Source organism: Haliotis cracherodii, unplaced genomic scaffold (assembly GCF_022045235.1).
Source record: "Haliotis cracherodii isolate W230 unplaced genomic scaffold, xgHalCrac1.p SCAF_42, whole genome shotgun sequence".
NCBI lineage: Eukaryota > Metazoa > Mollusca > Gastropoda > Lepetellida > Haliotidae > Haliotis > Haliotis cracherodii.
In genome coordinates, this window is record NW_027266300.1 from 1353898 (window position 1) to 1371208 (window position 17311).

The window sequence follows — 17311 nt, forward strand, 5'->3', positions numbered from 1 at the left end:
TAATAATATTGTGATATGATAATAAACATTTAGTGTTCATGTAGTGCCACATACAACGTCCACTTGTGCATTACAAAACATCTTAGAATGCATTATGAAGAGAAATCCGCTTACATGATTCCTAATCCACGGATTAATTGTTCGTGTAAATACGGACACAATTGGCATTTGGGGCTCTTAAGTCTAAATTTGGAGACCGCCAGCGTCTTGTGTGCCCCCCGTGCCAAACTGAATATAAGTCAGATGACAAAACATCCCCGGCACATTCTAGTTGTCCAGACTCACGGCCTGTCGTCCAGTGGAAATATGGCATACACCTGAGAATCGCCTTAGAATTCTTTATCGTTGAAGGATATCCTACATGGACATATATACATGCTGTACCAGCACTGGGTTTGCTTCGTTTGTGCCAGATCATATTTGTGCAATTTGGAAAGTTAGTTTTCAAATCTGGAAGGACAGGTTGTATCGGAAGTTCTCACCTTGTTTTCTTCAACCGACTTCATAAGGATCACAACACGTAATTATGGCGATTTACACAAACATTGACACGGAGGACGTTTAATATTGTCTCATTACCGAATTACTCCCATACCCGGGATTCTTGTACTGTACATGATCATTATATGTCACATGTATGTAGATTTAATGACATTAATCATAGATGTAATTCTGTTATATGAAACATGCTAATTTAAGCCCATAAACATCTAAATTACTGATGCATATCTTAGTGTAATCAGTAATGTATCCATACGGATAAATGCGAATAATGACATGTCATCTAACCGGAGATATATCCATGCCTACCTCTATCAATACTACCTCTTTCTGGTGTATGTTCTGTCAAACGTTCCCTTATATGTGGTTAACTGGCCTCGAAAGAAATCACAGGAATATGAAAAAGTCACATTTTTATCTTTTGCGGTCCCTCTAAGCAACAGTTGCAGTATTTTACACCATAACACATTGTTACCAATGAAATATTTTCAAAAGTGTGACATAGTTTTGTATACATATTTGTTCTAAATTCCTAGGCTTTTTTCAAATAGACCTTCTCGTACCAAGTGTTATATATTTGTGTACCTCTCCCTCTCAGACTCTTTAAGTTTAATCCATTGTTTACACATTATCTATAAGCAAACGTTTGTTTCTCACCCAAGTGCTGTATCTACGTGAAGAGATGCCCTGGGGGCCCAGAGGTCATGTGATGTAACAACACGTCATGACGTCATGTTTGCAGCACGTGCCCATGTCTGTTTAGGATCCAGTTGTTAGTATTTGCTGCTCTGTGTATGGCCGAGGCGGCCAACTAGGAGTTAAAAACCCCCGTCCGGATGCCAGTCGTTAAAATCCCACGCTTGGCGAGGATTTACAAATACTTTCAGCTATTTTTAAATATCCAGATTGCAAAGTTTCATTTCTAGCATCCGCGTCCAGTGAGAGAGAGCTCTACTATCTCTGTCTGTTGTTTCAGGAGAATGATCTACCTCCAGACGTTCAGCCTCTTGCTGGCTGCCCTTTGTCTTCACACTACCTACTCGCAAGACAAAAAGAGCCATGGTGGGTCCATTTTTATTCATAGCTATTCTCATCTACAAAAAGTGTATATATGCATGCGAAAATAACCTATCATGGTATCAGCGATATGAAGTTGTATTCATATTTTTATTTGTCCTGACATGTATGTAAACATACGTGGCAAGTTTAACGAGGAGCGTATTGTCACATTCAGAAGCAAAAGACACAGTGATGACATGATTTATTAAGCTTAAGCATTGTAAATAATTACATGACAGTATTTTATGCCCTGAACATTTTTCTTTGTTTTTTTATGAATATACATACTTTCCCACTAAGCAGTCTTCAACCCTCTAATCCAAGACATATACATAATATGTCAAAAATGTCTTTTTTCGAATTGTAATATCTTTTTGTAACATAAGCTGTACTATTTCAGCTATCGCCACCACTTCAGGAGACAAGAAGATATTCTGCTACTACAGCAGTTCTGCGAACGCTAGGCCGAGCGTGGGGAAGTTCTGGCCTGAGCATTTAGACCCATTCCTCTGCACACATATTATCTTTGCCTTCGTTGATATCACTGAAGATGGAAAGGACCTCAAACCCAACAACTGGAACGATTTGGGGGCTGATGGTAAATCTTGGCACCTTCTTACGACCAGCTTAGTAGTCAATAGAATATCTGTATAGATTAATAGAATATAGAATATAGGTTGGCATTTCTTGTGTAGATTACAGGGCTGATTGTGTGGATAAGGACCTTTACTGTTACATAAGCACCTGGTAGATTATCTTGTCTCACTGATTGAACATATTCTCTATACACGGACAGGAACATGACGGGAGGCATACAGCTTCCGTTTGTGTCAACATCATTATACGTCACGAATGTTTAACCATGAATCAATAACGGTTCTTCTACTATACTTTTTCCACAAACGCTGGTATAAAAGTCTGGGCAGATCATTAAGTACACCCCGTCCCAAGTAACGGATTTACAGTACACGATTCCCAGTGTTCTTTCATTTAATGAATACTAAAGTTCAGTATGTCAAAAGACGTAGTTGGAGGACATCGAACCTCCATGGAATGTAGTGATAGGTCTCCAAAGAACCCATACAATAACACGTGTGTATCCTGGGTAGGAATAGAAGGTCCTAGACGAGTTGCATGGATCGATGATCATGATGTCAGTCACTGGGTGTCTGGTCCAGACTCGATTTACACAATGCCTTCATATAGCTGGAATATTGCTGCAGTGCGGCGGGAAGCAACAAGCGAAATGTTCCAGTTACTACAAAACATTCTTTAGGACATCCGTGTTGTAAGTAAGCATATGTGCATGAACCATGAAGGGCTTGACGTTAAACATTCTTGTAACCCCCGTCTTGTATGTAGGTCTGTATGCACGAACCATGAAGTTGAAGGAGAAGAACCCGAAACTGAAGATCCTGCTGGCTGTGGGCGGATGGAAGATTGGCTCCAAGCCCTTCATCCCAATCATGGAGAGCGAAGAGAACATGAAGGCCTGGGTTAAGAACGTCGTAAAATACCTCAGGAAGTTAGTACACTTTTTGCAACATGGGTTTTAACGCAATAGTTAAAACCCCTTTCTCTGTCAAACACATGAAACGTCAACACCAGAGAATAAACAGTCTCGTAAAAGGCAAAAAAGCGCGTAAAAGTGTATGAATGGAATACTGAAAATAAGTGCTGACACCAGGTGTTCGCGAAAAGGGAAACTGTCTTCTTCCCAACCCGTAGCACTCGTAATTGTCTACTAAAAGCAGAGCCTATTGTACAATACCGACTGTATCACAATAATTAAACCATTTTCCTTATTCCTAAGAAATATATGCTGAAGACGTGTGAATTGTACACTAAATTCCGACTATACCATAGTCATGTGTTTATGAATCACTGCCAAATAGTGATGGTACCAGGTGTTTGCAAAAAGGTGAGCGTATCCTGCCCATCGATATCACCCATCATAAACACATGCAAAGGCAATTCAGTTGTTCAAATGAAAAAAAGAACACGGGAAGATAAGGTACACGTCAAAACAAGGAATTGCATTAGACATAAGACTTTACTCAGGGATGCGTCATATTTGAAGAAAACAATGTCCTCCGCAAGTCTTCTATAAAACGTTTTTGAAAGTTTTATTAAGGCCATGAAAGTTGAAACCACTTCTAAGCTAGAGTCGTATGACGCTCTTTGAAATTTTCGTAGACAGAGCATTGTCGATTGTACCTCAAAAGTTGTGAAATGTTCGCTCCAAAGGCTGGAGCTGCTGAAGTAGTGTTCGTCATAAAGAGAGGGTACGCTAATGGGAAGTTGAAGCCATTGCTCTTCTCATACAGTCTTGTGGTATTTACACCTCAAGTGTTTTGGCTATGAAGGATGATGTTGCATGTTATGCAGGAAATGTGTATTTGTATAACGCATCGAATCTTCTCAAATGAGGTCGACACGTATTGTTGAAATCAATGTCTAAAACACCGCTTATCAACTCATATCATAGCGGCCATGGCAGGTCATAACATTCATTGATGTATAACGTAAAGTAAATGAAATGTTTATAAAAAACTGTTACCATTACGAAACAGTGTTTGATGAAAATCGCCTATTTTCCACAGGTACGGTTTTGATGGTCTGGACATGGACTGGGAGTTTCCTGCTTGGAGGGGCAGCAAACCGGAGGATAAATATGGCTTCACCATCTTGATGAAGGTAATCAATCAATCAATCAATAAATAAACAAATCATTACTTAATTCATAAGGAGGCCCATAGTCCCGTATACAAATAACAGTTTACAACTATGTAGTGGCAAAGTTCATAATTTAAACATTGTTTGACTATTACTTTCTTCTTTCATACGCATGATAAATAAACATTTTATTTGTTCTGTATCGTTTGTGGCAATTATCTTTTAAACTGTATTTTTACATTAGTTATACATGTCTCTGGTAGATATTTAATTCAAATAGTATCAAATCAAGCACATACAAGAAGAAAATGAAACTCGTCCTCTCGACCTCGAATACACAAAGAACACTTTCTCATGCATATATCGATTCTTTTGCAAACCTATCGCCATTATTTCTTAACCGTTATATTCCCCCGCAAAACTTCTCAAATATATTTCGAAGCTTTAATTCGCCAATTGCATAAAGATACTATCCTGGTTCTTTTATATTCTCTATAAAGGTTATATCTAGAATTGTTATTAATAGAAGATATCCAATTTTGATGAAACATATTAATAGCACAATCCTTCAACATAATTATTAAACATTTTTTTTATCTCCAACTGTTTATGACAGCCAAACAAAAACCGAAACCATGAGAAAATAGTAGATATCTAATATTTGAGGCCCAATTTTATGTCCTATATTATCTAAATAAATGTTCATGTAAACGTACGCTTTTTAGGAGAAACTTGTATCCAACACTACGAACTTGTATCCAACACTACGAGCAAGTGAGTAGATATACATTGGATATCGGCCACATTCACCATAAACTATAGCATTAGGTGTTTGTGGTCCCGTTTGTAAGAAGTTTTTACAAACCAGTAGGTGGATATTCTCTACAATCTGAAATTTGGAGCAGAAATATAATTTTTTCTAGTTGTAGTAAATAACTGAAATAAAGCCATCTTGGCACGTAGGGCTAGATCAGCAACATATTTTCTAAGGCGAAACTTACAAGTGAAGCCTAATCCTATACAATTATAAGTATTAACAAGCTCTAAAACTTGTCCTCTTTAATACCACACTTCTTTAGCTGATTCGTTTCCTCCTCTTCTAAGAACAACAACATTTGATTTGTGCAAGTTAACAGTCATTCCCCACTTATCTGCATATGAATCTAGAATATGTATCTTACTCTGTAAACCACATATAGTATCAGAAATCATAATATACATCATCGACACATAGCAACATTACTACCTCTACTATATGTGGAAAGAGTTGAATCTCATGAGTTCCATATACAACAACATCTGTAGCTAATTCATTTACAAATGATGAGAATAGCAGAGGACTCAGCATACATCATTGTCTTAAACCAAATGGACAATAAAACAATAATCTGTGAAATCTGTATCACAACTAACACATGCATTAACTAATCGGTATACACTTTGTAAAGCCCTCAGTATTTTACCATTTAAGATATAGGAAGATAATAAATTCCATAGCGTTGCCCGATTGACATAATCAAAAGCTTTTTTTAACATCAATAAAATGTCTTCTTCTTTTTACATTTTTAAATTATTGCACATAAGATAAAGTATGATGCAATCTACTCACATGGCTGTCAGTGCTTTACATTATCCTATAGAACGATGTCGAAGTAAATTGGGCTCACTCTGTCACTCACTCACTCACTCTATTGTGTACATTCTTGTAGGTATGGCTGAACCACCAGCACGTGGGAGAGTACGTGACTGTTTCGGAAGTGTCACACATTATAGACAGTTGTTACATTAGTTTGTAGCCAGTTGTTAAACTACGTTGTTACCATTTGTTGAACTATTTTGCAGCCTGTTGCCACAAGTTGTAGCAAGTTGTAACACCTTTTGTAGACAGATGTCACGTTGTGTGTCAGTTATCTAAAAGGATAGTTTGGTTACAGGGACTGTATGACGCGTTTGCTGAAGACTCTAAGGCATCTGGGAAGGAAAAGCTGGTCTTGACTCTCGCCACTGCATCCAGCACATTCTACATTGACAAGGCCTACGAGGCATCTGAAATATACAAGTACGTTACTATATAATTCCTTACTGGCGATACTGCTGGCTTTGATTAGCCCGTGTGGGAGCGCGTAACCCATGTTGTAATGCTTGGATGATGCCCTACATTGAATAGTAAAGCTGGCGAATGTTTAGCTCATCGTTTAACAGGATACATGATACGGTTGGGTACATACTATATATCCGTCACGTTTTGTCAAGTGCCATTTTTTCTATAACCGAGTAGGTAAATTTGTAAGTGACACAAGTTCATGAGGGGTAGTCTTATCCTTACAAAAGGCGGACTCAACTTATTACAGAGGTATTTCTCTTTTAAATGTTACTGGCAAGTTATACTTTTGTGTTAGAAGAAGAAGGGGTAAGAACACGGATGGAAATTAATGATTTTATTCGGAATCTCAAGCTTGTTTTCGCTCTAATTATTCTCCCATTGATAATATGTACATTTTACAGTCAATGTGCTCGAAATTTATATGCAAATCGAAGGGCCGTGTTTACTGTGCTTTCGTTGATTTTAAGAAAGCCTTCGATTTTGTGAGTAGGCAAAAGTTATTGTATTTACTTTTAATCAAGGGTTGTAATGGGATAATGTTTAAAGTTGTGCAAAGTATGTATTCATCACTAAATGCATGTATAATGACTGACAAGGGTAAAACAAATTATGTTTCAATGTCCAGAGGTGTAAGACAGGGATGGATTTTGAGTCCTGTTTTGTTAATTTTCTTTATGAATGAACTTGTTATTGAAGTTCATGAACAATCTAATTATGGTATATATGTGCATCACGATATTGTTGATATTATAATGCAATTGTTTGCCATTGTAATGTTTTCATTTCCAGGAAGTGGTTTACAAAAAAAACAACGATTAAATGTAATGCAATCATTTTGTTTGGAATGGGAATTTGAGGTAAATTTGAATAAACCAACATAATTGTCTTTAGAAATGGTGGTATATTTGCCAAAAGGCAAAGATGGACTCATGGAAATGCTTCGGTCGAGGTTGTAACTTACTATACATATTTGGGTATCAAGTGTTCTTCTACATTAATGTGGCCAGTAGCTTGTAAACACCTTGCTATTCAAGCTTCAAAAGCATGTATGTCTGTGTACAAATTGTTAAAAGAAAATAAGTATATGTTATTTTCAACAGCATGCAACTTTTGCTCCTATTTTACTATATGGTTCGGAAATATGGGGAACAAAATATCATGTAAATATGCCTAAAATAGAGCAATTCTTGTTGAAACTGAACGCTGCAATATGTATGTGCATAGCCAAGTAGGAGTAGTTACTGGTCAAAAATTAAGAATGGAAGAATTCAGATATCCTCTTTAATGTTATAAATTGTTAAAGCAGTAATATTAGATAATAAAGGTAAACATAACTTGGTATCTGAAGTAAGAAATCTATTATTTACATGTGATCTTTCATTTGTGTGGGTTGCACAGAAAATTGGTAACATTCAAGTGTTTATGGGCACATTTAAGCAGCGAGTGAAAGATATATTTGCACAAAACTGGTTCGAAACTGTTTCATCTTCGCATTGTCTTAGCAATTATGGTAAATTAAAGTCACATCTTCAACAGGAAATGTATTTATCTGTCTTACAAGACAAGTCATTAATAAGATCCTTTTGTACATTTTAAATCTCATCACATCATTTCAATGATCTATGGTGCGTAGATCGAAAGATATTAATGCTGTTAATAATGTCTGTACCAATTGTGACAGAGGTGAAACTGAAGATGAATTCCATGTCTTATTTTTAAGTGTAGCAAGTATTCCAAATAATGACTATAAATCTGAAATATTAATGATCAATGTTATCAACTCACAAAATAAACATGTTATCTTTTCACTTGCTACCTTCATGAAGCATGTTTTTAATATCAGATTCAAGAAGATGTAATTTCTGTATATGCACGTGGCATCGTATTATGAGCCATACTATACTGAATAAACCTGTCTGTCTGTCATCATTACATAACATGACCAACAACCCAACATGATATTTCATGACACCATTCAAAGAGGGGACGATACAAGATCATCCCATCACCTATCATGAGTGAGGCGATGTTTCCGTGTACGTGATATTTTTTTCTGTTACGTCGTCACGTGCTGACTATGTGAATGTTCACGTTGTGCAGGTACATCGACTACATGTTGTTGATGACGTACAACTACCACGGGTCCGGCTGGGAGAAGTCCGTGGGTCACCACAGTCCCCTCCTCCCCCACAGGAGCGACCCCGAGGGCGAACAGAGACAGTTGTACCAGGTGAGAGGACATGGCGTCGGGAACATGCCGAATTGGGAAAATAAGAGAAAATCGAATCAATAATAATTTTATAAAAATAACAAACATATATCTCATATCTACTTTATATCACCATCATAACCACTTTATATATCATCATGAAGGGGAAATATAAGTGCAATGTAAATCATAGTAAGTACAATAATTCAGAATAGAGCTGTACTTTGTAGACCAATTATATACGCTTTCGCTTTGTATTTTGAACTTGGTTGATAAAGACATACCATATTTATTATTCGCACATTCACACATTCTCACACTCACACATTATCACATTCACACATTCTCACATTCATACATTATCACATTCTCGCATTCTCACATTCACACATTCTCACATTCTCACATTCATACATTATCACATTCTCGCATTCTCACATTCACACATTCTCACGTTCTCACATTCTCACGTTCTCACATTCACACATTCTCACATTCATACATTATCACATTCTCACATTCACACATTCTCACATTCACACATTCTCACATTCACACATTCTCACATTCACACATTCACACATTCTCACATTCTCACATTCACACATTCTAAATATGAAGGTGATGAAGGAACAACGTATTTCTGTTTTAGCAATGGTCCATCAGTTACTGGTTGAAGATCGGTGTTCCCAAGTCCAAGTTGATTGTGGGTCTCCCAACATACGGCCTTGGTTACAAGTTGACTGACGAGAAGAAGCACGGGATCAGAGCCAGTGCCGAGGGAGGAAACACTAAAGGAAAATATACCGGGGAATCTGGTATCCTGTCTTTATACGAGGTACGCCACTGAGTCCAAACCTATGCATCAAGGCTACCGTTCCCCCCTCTCGTACTTAGCTTGTGCATTCGCACTTTCACATCAACATGACAATGCATAGATTAAATATTCACATACTATACATAGTACAAAATTTGTTGTATGAAAGAAATAATAGGAACACCCAAATCAACATTTGAGCTAACTATATAAAAGGAGAAAGCCAGAAATGAACATGTAAGAAAGGGAAATCAATGCGAGATGTTAAACTGACTGGAGAGTGAGTCAAATATGTTCTACATACAACCATCTCTCATATTCATCACAGTGGCTATGTCGCTTTATAAGTGCAGTAATCTTGAATGCAACTTTAAACCCCATTTTACCTTACCTCACCATATTTACTACCCCATGTGGATCTGTGACGAGATATATATTTTCTTCCCACCTGCTTCTCTCAAATAATCCCATCTTGTTAGTCCGATGTGGATTTGTGACAAGATATATATTTTCCACAATCATGCTTCTCTCGAATACTCCCCTCTTGTTAGTCCGATGCAGATCTGTGACAAGGTATACATTTTCTTCACACATGCTTCTCTCGAATGCTCCGCATCTTTTTAGTCCGATGTAGATCTGTGACAAGAAAGGAATATGTTCTTCACACATGAATATCTCTAACACTCCCCTTGTCTGCCAGATGTAGAACTGTGACAAGATCGGAATATGTTCTTCACATATGAATATCTCTAACACTCCCCCTTGTCTGTCTAATGTAGATATGTGACGGGATCGGAATATGTTCTTCACACATGAATATCTTTAACACTCCCCTTGTCTCCTTGATGTAAATCTGTGACGAGATCGGAATATGTTCTTCACACATGAATATCTCTAACGCTCCCCTTGTCTGTCTAATTTAGATCTGTGACGAGATCGGAGTATGTTCTTCACACATGAATATCTCTAACACTCCCCTTGTCTGTCTAATGTAGATATGTGACGAGATCGGAGTATGTTCTTCACACATGAATATCTCTAACACTCCCCTTGTCTGTCTAATGTAGATATGTGACGAGATCGGAATATGTTCTTCACACATGAATATCTTTAACACCCCCCTTGTCTGTCTAATTTAGATCTATGACAAGATAGGAATATGTTCTTCACACATGAATATCTCTAACACTCCCCTTGTCTCCCTGATGCAGATCTGTGACGAGATCGGAATATTTTCTATACACATGAATATATCTAACACTCCCCTTGTCTCCTTGATGTAGATCTGTGACGAGATCGGAATATGTTCTTCACACATGAATATATCTAACACTCCCCTTGTCTCCCTGATGCAGATCTGTGACGAGATCGGAATATTTTCTATACACATGAATATATCTAACACTCCCCTTGTCTCCTTGATGTAGATCTGTGACGAGATCGGAATATGTCCTTCACACATGAATGTATCTAACACTCCCCTTGTCTCCCTGATGCAGATCTGTGACGAGATCGGGGTATGTTCTTCACACATGAATATCTTTAACACTCCCCTTGTCTCCCTGATGTAGATCTGTGAGAAGATCCAGCACGAAAATTGGAAGGTGGAGTGGATCATGGACCAGAGAGTGCCGTACGCTCACGGCAAGGGGGAATGGGTCGGCTTCGAGTCTCCTGACAGCATAGCACTGAAGGTAATGTACCCAACCTCATGATGACTTATTCCAAATCTACCAGGTACTTTGTATACGATACATGACATGGCCAGTTACGTTAATGCATCAGTCAAACAATAAATCCGTCATCTGTTACACATAAGTACAATATGAGTGCAAAACCAGTGGTCCTTGTGGGCTGCAGGTGGCGAAGTGGACTGTAACGTCGTATTTCGTTGAGTCCCTTAGATGCTAGGATCCGCCGGTTCAACAATTTGATCTGTCACTCCATGTCGTGCATCCTAGCATGACGACATGACAAATCCACCGTAGGTCGCGTTAAGTTTCATGTCAGCCATTGAATCGTCTACATTCTCGGTACTAGGGAGAGCGAAGCATTCAATGCATCCTATCCAATGTTTATTTCTCAAAAATGGATATCAATGAGTAGTTCTGCATGCAAATAATAAAGACCATGCTGTTGTAATGATGGACATTTAATTCAAGCATTCGTATCCGAGGGCGTTGGCATTTCCATATAAAAGGGAGTACAATAACAGAGTATTTGTTTGCTGTTTTCGGTTTTCTTTTGTCGTGATTTGCGAATCGAGGTTAAAGCGAATCGATTTAGAAAGCTGATATGTGATCAACTCAAGTACTGATACATCTTTAATGTAGACTGGGCGGTCAAAATTCCTGTCAAGGGTTTGACAGATCTTCACGCAGAATGGGTTGTTTGTTTGTTTGTTTTAATGCCCAACCCAGCACTATTGCAGCTTTATGACGGCGGTCTGTAAATAATCGAGTCTGGACCAGACAATCCAGTGGTTGATATCATGCGCATCGATCCACGCCATTGGGATACGATGACATGCATGAGCCAAGTCAGCGAGTCTGACCACCCGATCGCGTTAGTCACTTATTCTTCCCCGGATCTTCACGGGTCTCACGGAGACAGGTATCGTACCGAAGTAAAAGACCTGATTCAAATATGATTTCAGCGTCCACGACCTGCGCCTGCTTGGAGTTGCCTAACTGACATGTTATTGAAAGCGGTGTTTAACCTCCATCACTCACGAACATTATGGCACTGTTTCTATGGCCGTCCTGAGTAATGTTTGTTCAAAAGTGTGTTGTGAGTGTCTGTAACGTGACAGCAATTACCACAAGTGTGTGAAACGGAATTGGATGATCCCTTACAAAGTCTAAAAAGTCTTCTTAAAACCAAAGTTTACTAAGTCATAAGAAGTTGGCCAAAGAAATGGTGCGGAAACCCAGAAGGGATAAGACTGAAGCTGACAGCAAACACGCACTTGTTGCAATGTTCACAGAAGACAGGCGTGAGATAGAAATGAAGCCCCCAGTCCTTGAAGGACGGAAGCTTTTTAATATTTTAATCCCGGAACATGTGCTGGTCATCCGTCAGTCAGAACCCACGTGGCAGAGTGTGGTTTAGGTGTCGAACATCTGCGAAACCCTCCACACACAGTCCAGTCTATGATCGCCTTGGTGTTATTTGTTTAGCTCATGGTCCCCCCATGTCCAGTGTCGCCACTGGAAGACTGGCTGTTCGTCACCAAAACACATTTAGAGGCGGGATTACTGGCAACCAGGGCCAGCGAGTACATGCATGCCTGAGTGTGAGGGGAAGTGGTTATGTAATAATGATGACGAATGGTAAATCTGCACACACTACATATCTGCATAGGTCGCCACACTGTGTTAAATCCATTGCCTTGTCTGGTGGCATGGCAGCCGTTATCATTGCATCGTGATGCGTTTTTTTCTTGTTATGTCGACATTTTAAACCTGTATTCTTCTTTTGAAACTTAGTGAAATATGAACACTTTGATGCAGGTTTAAGTTGTTAACAAGATGTAGGACATAGTTTGACACAAGGAAGAAAGTTTAAAATTAAAAACATTCTGATCCCATGAACAAAAACGTATTTAACTTACTTATACCCATGGACATTTAATGCCACAAACAATGGGTTACACTGAATTGAAATCTTTCTTTTTACAGTTAAAAATTCTTAAATGGTGATCAGGTAGCATTATCATTGAGGTGTTAACAGATATAAGAAACTAAATGCTCACTTTACATGCATTTTACAAGTATTGACAGTCAGGAGTAAGGTGACAGTCAGGAGTAAGGTGACAGTCAAGAGTAAGGTGACAGTCAGGAGTAAGGTGACAGTCAAGAGTAAGGTGACAGTCAAGAGTAAGGTGACAGTCAAGAGTAAGGTGACAGTCAAGAGTAAGGTGACAGTCAGGAGTAAGGTGACAGTCAGGAGTAAGGTGACAGTCAGGAGTAAGGTGACAGTCAAGAGTAAGGTGACAGTCAAGAGTAAGGTGACAGTCAGGAGTAAGGTGACAGTCAGGAGTAAGGTGACAGTCAGGAGTAAGGTGACAGTCAAGAGTAAGGTGACAGTCAGGAGTAAGGTGACAGTCAGGAGTAAGGTGACAGTCAGGAGTAAGGTGACAGTCAGGAGTAAGGTGACAGTCAGGAGTAAGGTGACATTCCTTTGAACTTTGGGATGTTTCATTGTTTCGTCAATGCAATCAGTTTGAATTCTTCTTCCACACATCAATGTTTGTGTCCGTCAAGAGGAATGTTTGTTCTCGGAACGTGAATCCCTGTACACGTTCACCTGATAAGGTCAAGTCGCGGCGGAGTTGCCCTACCGTTGTATTAGATGCAGTGGGTTGGGTGTTTGGTGTGACAAGGAAACTCTGAAAGTGGGAGATGTCATACTTTCTACAGAACATGTACGTAACAAAGGTCAAACAATTCACATGACCTTGTTCACATTGCTCAGTTATCCCATCATGACTTGAAATGACGCTTTGGATCACCTCCGGGGGCTATTGAATAGAGCGTTTGGCTGGAGAGTAGAAGGTCGGCGGTTCGATCCCTGGCCGCGTCATATCAAGAGACGTTAAAAGATGGTACCTGTTGTTACGCTGCCTTTAAACCCCATTTTACCTCACCTCACCTAATCTAATGCCACTTTGTTTATTCATAGGCGAAGAATATCATCAAGCGCGGTCTTGCTGGTGCCTTCGTGTGGTCAGTGGAGATGGACGACTTCAGCGGCCACTGCGGTGGTGCTAAGTACCCACTACTCCGTACCATTCACGACATCCTCCTGACCGAGCACGGCACCAAGGTGACCAGTGTTGCTGGACACACGGACAAACAACCCGACCCTGGTGAGACTTTGTATGTGTAACCTTTTTGATTGCTTGTATAATCAGTATTGTTTTATCCTGTTTAACTAAATTAGATATTAATACATTTTACGAGTTGAATCTTCTTCGTTTAATGATTTTTGTAAGAAATAGTCTGAAGCGAATACAACGAATAAAAGAAAGGTTTGCTTAAAAATACATTATTGTATTTGAAGACCCTGGCGAAAACAAAGATGCTGGACAAGAGATTGCTAATCATCTGGTAGTTTTACATAGATATAACGGTATATAACGTCATTCGTGTTTGGGGCACAGGTAGCACTGTCGTCTACGGTCCTACTACTTCAGAGTTGAGTCCCTAAGTCACCAGGAACTGCCGCTCGTCGGTTCGACTCCAACATTCGCCATGATTATGATCTTTGGTTTGTCAGAACTTAAAACCCCAGTCACGGGTAACAGCAAAGTCTGCGACGTGAGCCTTCACTTCATGGGCCTGTGATGTAACTGAAAATCTGTTTAAAGCGGCGTTGAGCGTGGCTCAGATCATCACTTATAATTGTCAATGTCATATAAACTGCCTTGTGTTTGTATACGTCTTATATGCTTTTATATACGTCTTAGGTCGGCGAATTAGCACATTTACAGTAAGACAATCTTATAAGAGCTTGGTCATCAGTTGAGATGCCGCCACTGACACCTGGTATCTGTGTACTTATCGCGGGGCATTGATTCCATGTTGTGGCGGAGCGCTTCACCTTGATGTATATTGTGGTACAATGGTAGGGTCAGCGCTATACCTTGATGTATATCATGGTATAATGGTAGGGTAAGCATGCCGTGATGTATATCGTTGTACAATTGTAGGGTAAGCGCTATACCTTGATGTATATTGTTGAATACTGGTAGGGTCAGCGCTTCACCTTGATGTATATTTTGGTATAATGGTAGGGTCAGCGTTACACCTTGATGTATATCATGGTTTAATGGTAGGGTCAGCGCTTCACCTTGATGTATATCGTGGTACAATGGTAGGGTCAGCGCTATACCTTGATGTATATTGTTGAATACTGGTAGGGTCAGCGCTTCACCTTGATGTATATTTTGGTATAATGGTAGGGTCAGCGCTACACCTTTATGTATATAGCAGTATAATAGTAGGGACAGCGATAAGCCTTATAAATACAACAATATGTTGTTAGGGACAGCGATAAGGCTTTATAAATGACGCGGTATGATGTGAGGGACAGCGGTACGCCTGTGTATAACGGTATAATGGTCACATCAAAGTGACAGTGATGCGGCTGTATGATCAGCGCTATTCCCAACTATAACAGCAGATGACCGAAGGCACTGAGGTTTAATATTACTTGGCGTTCAGGTGTTATATTGGAAATATAATGGTATCCACATAAGCAACGGATGCATGGAATCGGTTTATAGTTTACCTAGGAAACATGAGGTGGTTGTGGTGGTGACACGGCATGCATCCAACGGCTAGGGGTATCTCGGCGACATAACGTGGTGCTCGTCTGTGGTAGGTGGTCTGCCATATGTCGGTAAGCAGTCGCGGGAGGTGTTTAACACAGCGTATACCTGTCAATCATACTTATATTTTGATATTTTCTATCGCTCTACGTTTTTATTAACGGTGTTCTCAATATGTCTCTTTCACTTACTCGTAAGAACTAAGTCATTCCTAGAACGTTGATATCCAGCGTTTGTTCACTGATTGGCTTACCCGTATGCATGTATCTTCATTTACAATTCACATTTCGATCTATACTCTATTGTTTTTTTCAACTTCAATATTGACAATGAATATACTATGAATAGAAGTGCACATTGCAGAGTGAGAACACCTCTGAAGGTCCTTATCTGGTACTTTAACATCTTGTATATTCTCCAGGCAACATTGACTGCAACAAAGTCGGCCTCGGCATCTACAAAGACGACGCATCCTGCCTCCACTTCAACCTGTGTGTTCCTGCCGACCCCAAAGGCTTGAGGGCACTCAAGATGGTGTGCCCCAAGGGCACCAAATTCGATGACGAACTCAAAATCTGCAACCACGCCAGCAAGATTGACTGTTAGCCTAGGACAAAAAACGGCCCCTCATATCACATCATCTCCTGATACCCATGTCTCATCTGTGTTTGTCATTGTAAATATTCCTGCTCACCAAAGTATGTATTGTGATGCTGTCCACCATATCGAAATGCTTCCATTCCAGCATGACCGCTCATCTCCCATTAATTCACAAATGGCCATCCTAAGAGACGTTAATGATCTTCGTCAGTTTCACATGCTGCCTGTGATGTTAAAACCGCCTTTGACGAACTTTCACATATTTTGAAGGAAACACTCAACGTTAACAGAACATTTCAAACAAAAGAACACACATAATTCCAATTAACTGTGTATGTGTAAAATATCACTTATGTCATACAAATTATAGGTCACTTCAAGTTGAATTGATATCCAAACTTTGCAAAATGAATTGTAACCAAGATGGTTTACGTTAGCGAACATTCCCAGTACGAAGGTCGTTAATGCTTCTCCAGGAGACCATGATTTCCTCACTCAGTCATAATATAGATCCGTGTCAGCTGGAGTGGGAGCCACGCCGATGTACGAGATGAAGCAGAGGGGTGCAGGGATCCCCACGTAGAGGATTGGTAGTAGACGGTAGACGATTTACTTCAGGACCTAATGCATGAACAAAATCCCAGGGCGTTTAGTAAAGAAACTGGTACTGTAGAAACTTATTTCGATAGCTCTCTATGTGAATTCTGTAAATGTTAAATATGTATTCACGCCCAGAAGCCGTGCACTATGCAGAGCTGCTTTAGTGTGATAGGTTACAGTTAATCTTGAGGCCCAAAACTTCAACAGTTGCATCTTTTCAGCCGACCACCGTCTGGCGATAGATTCAAAATCTCCGTCTCATATACATTTCATTCAACACGACTCTCGACACCCACATTTCATGGCATCATTAGACACTGTATGCCTTCGTCTTATATAAGTTATAATATATTACTCCAAAGTCTCATGATCTCTTTGAAATATACCAGGATGCTGTGGAATGTATGGCTC

At 39.5% G+C, this 17311-nt stretch overlaps 1 protein-coding gene across 1 annotated transcript; it reads left to right on the forward strand.

The window, feature by feature from the left end:
* Window positions 1-615: 615 nt before the first annotated feature.
* LOC139441699 (chitinase-3-like protein 1) lies at window positions 616-16536 on the forward strand. The gene is made up of 11 exons (XM_071222500.1): window positions 616-635; window positions 1478-1563; window positions 1961-2158; window positions 2923-3085; window positions 4164-4257; window positions 6171-6295; window positions 8441-8570; window positions 9202-9387; window positions 10938-11060; window positions 14050-14236; window positions 16122-16536. Exons 1-11 carry the CDS (start codon window positions 616-618, stop codon window positions 16304-16306), a joined length of 1497 nt encoding a protein of 498 aa, XP_071078601.1. The 3' UTR covers window positions 16307-16536.
* The last annotated feature ends 775 nt before the right edge of the window (window positions 16537-17311 follow it).